This window comes from Exophiala mesophila (assembly GCF_000836275.1).
Source record: "Exophiala mesophila strain CBS 40295 unplaced genomic scaffold supercont1.3, whole genome shotgun sequence".
Classification (NCBI taxonomy): Eukaryota; Fungi; Ascomycota; class Eurotiomycetes; order Chaetothyriales; family Herpotrichiellaceae; genus Exophiala; species Exophiala mesophila.
The window spans coordinates 1512913-1513870 of record NW_015622506.1 but is presented as its reverse complement, the minus strand read 5'-3'; the positions used below and the strand labels follow the sequence as shown (position 1 = coordinate 1513870).

Below are 958 nucleotides of genomic sequence, written 5' to 3'. Positions count from 1 at the left end.
TACCAGTGGTCTGACCACCCGCGACTCTACCACTTCTAGCGAGTCTTTTACCAGTGGTCTGACCACCCGCGACTCTACCACTTCTAGCGAGTCTTCTACTCCTACAAGCCAGTCAACTCTTACTAGCGAATCGACGACCGCAAGTGAACCGACAAGTACCGACTCAACCATTTCCAACGAGTCTACCACCACTGGTGAGTCGATTACTAGCGATATAACAACTAGCGGCTCAACGAGTACCGCTTCAAGCCAGTCTACCATGATCAGTACCGAGTCTACTCCCGCCAGCCAACCGACCACCACTACTAATAATGAATCTACTCTTACTATCGAGACTACCACCACAAGCGAATCGACGACGATTAGTGAGCCAGCCAGCACTAGCGGACCGACCAGCAGTGACTTGAGCACAACCAGTAATGAGTCTACTACGACTAATGAAGCAACCACTACCATCATACCTACAACCATAACGAGTATGATCAGTATACCAGACACTACTAGTGCTCTACCTTCAACTGACCAAACTACCACGAGCACAGAATCTTCCACCGCCGAGGATTCAACAAGCAACACGAGTGTGACGAGCGATCTCATCACGACAATGACCAGCCAATATCCCGGTTCCACATCTGAACAGGTTACCTCGACTTCTTCAGAAAGCTTTGACGTCACTTCGAGTGATGTAACAAGGTCAAGTTCGAATGCAGATGATGTCAGTACCAGTTTGGTCCTGACCACCAAAATGACTAGCATCACTGAAAGTGATATTACGAGTTCGACGTCATCAGATGCTACTTTGCCTTCGACATCGACTGAGACTTCCGTTGAACCCACTACTACCCCCTTAACGACAGAACCTCTAACAACGACAACCAGCGAGGCGACAACCAGCGAGGCGACAACCAGCGAGGCGACAACCAGCGAGGCGACAACCAGCGAGGCGACAACCAGCGAG

The 958-nt window shown here is 50.2% G+C and overlaps 2 protein-coding genes across 3 annotated transcripts in view; both read left to right on the top strand.

Moving 5' to 3' along the window:
• Positions 1 to 259: 259 nt before the first annotated feature.
• On the top strand, positions 260 to 762 carry PV10_04159 (uncharacterized protein; the record flags this gene model as incomplete). Its single annotated transcript, XM_016368686.1, has 2 exons — positions 260 to 685; positions 754 to 762. The coding sequence occupies 2 exons, from the start codon at positions 260 to 262 to the stop codon at positions 760 to 762; spliced, it is 435 nt and encodes a 144-aa protein (XP_016224474.1).
• Positions 763 to 837: 75 nt separating this feature from the next.
• PV10_04158 overlaps positions 838 to 958 on the top strand; it is a 4390-nt gene continuing 4269 nt past the window's right edge. For both annotated transcript variants that reach the window (XM_016368685.1, XM_016368684.1), the window contains exon 1: positions 838 to 883. The gene's annotated coding sequence lies outside the window, so the exon portion shown is untranslated. The remainder of the gene's footprint in view (positions 884 to 958) is intronic.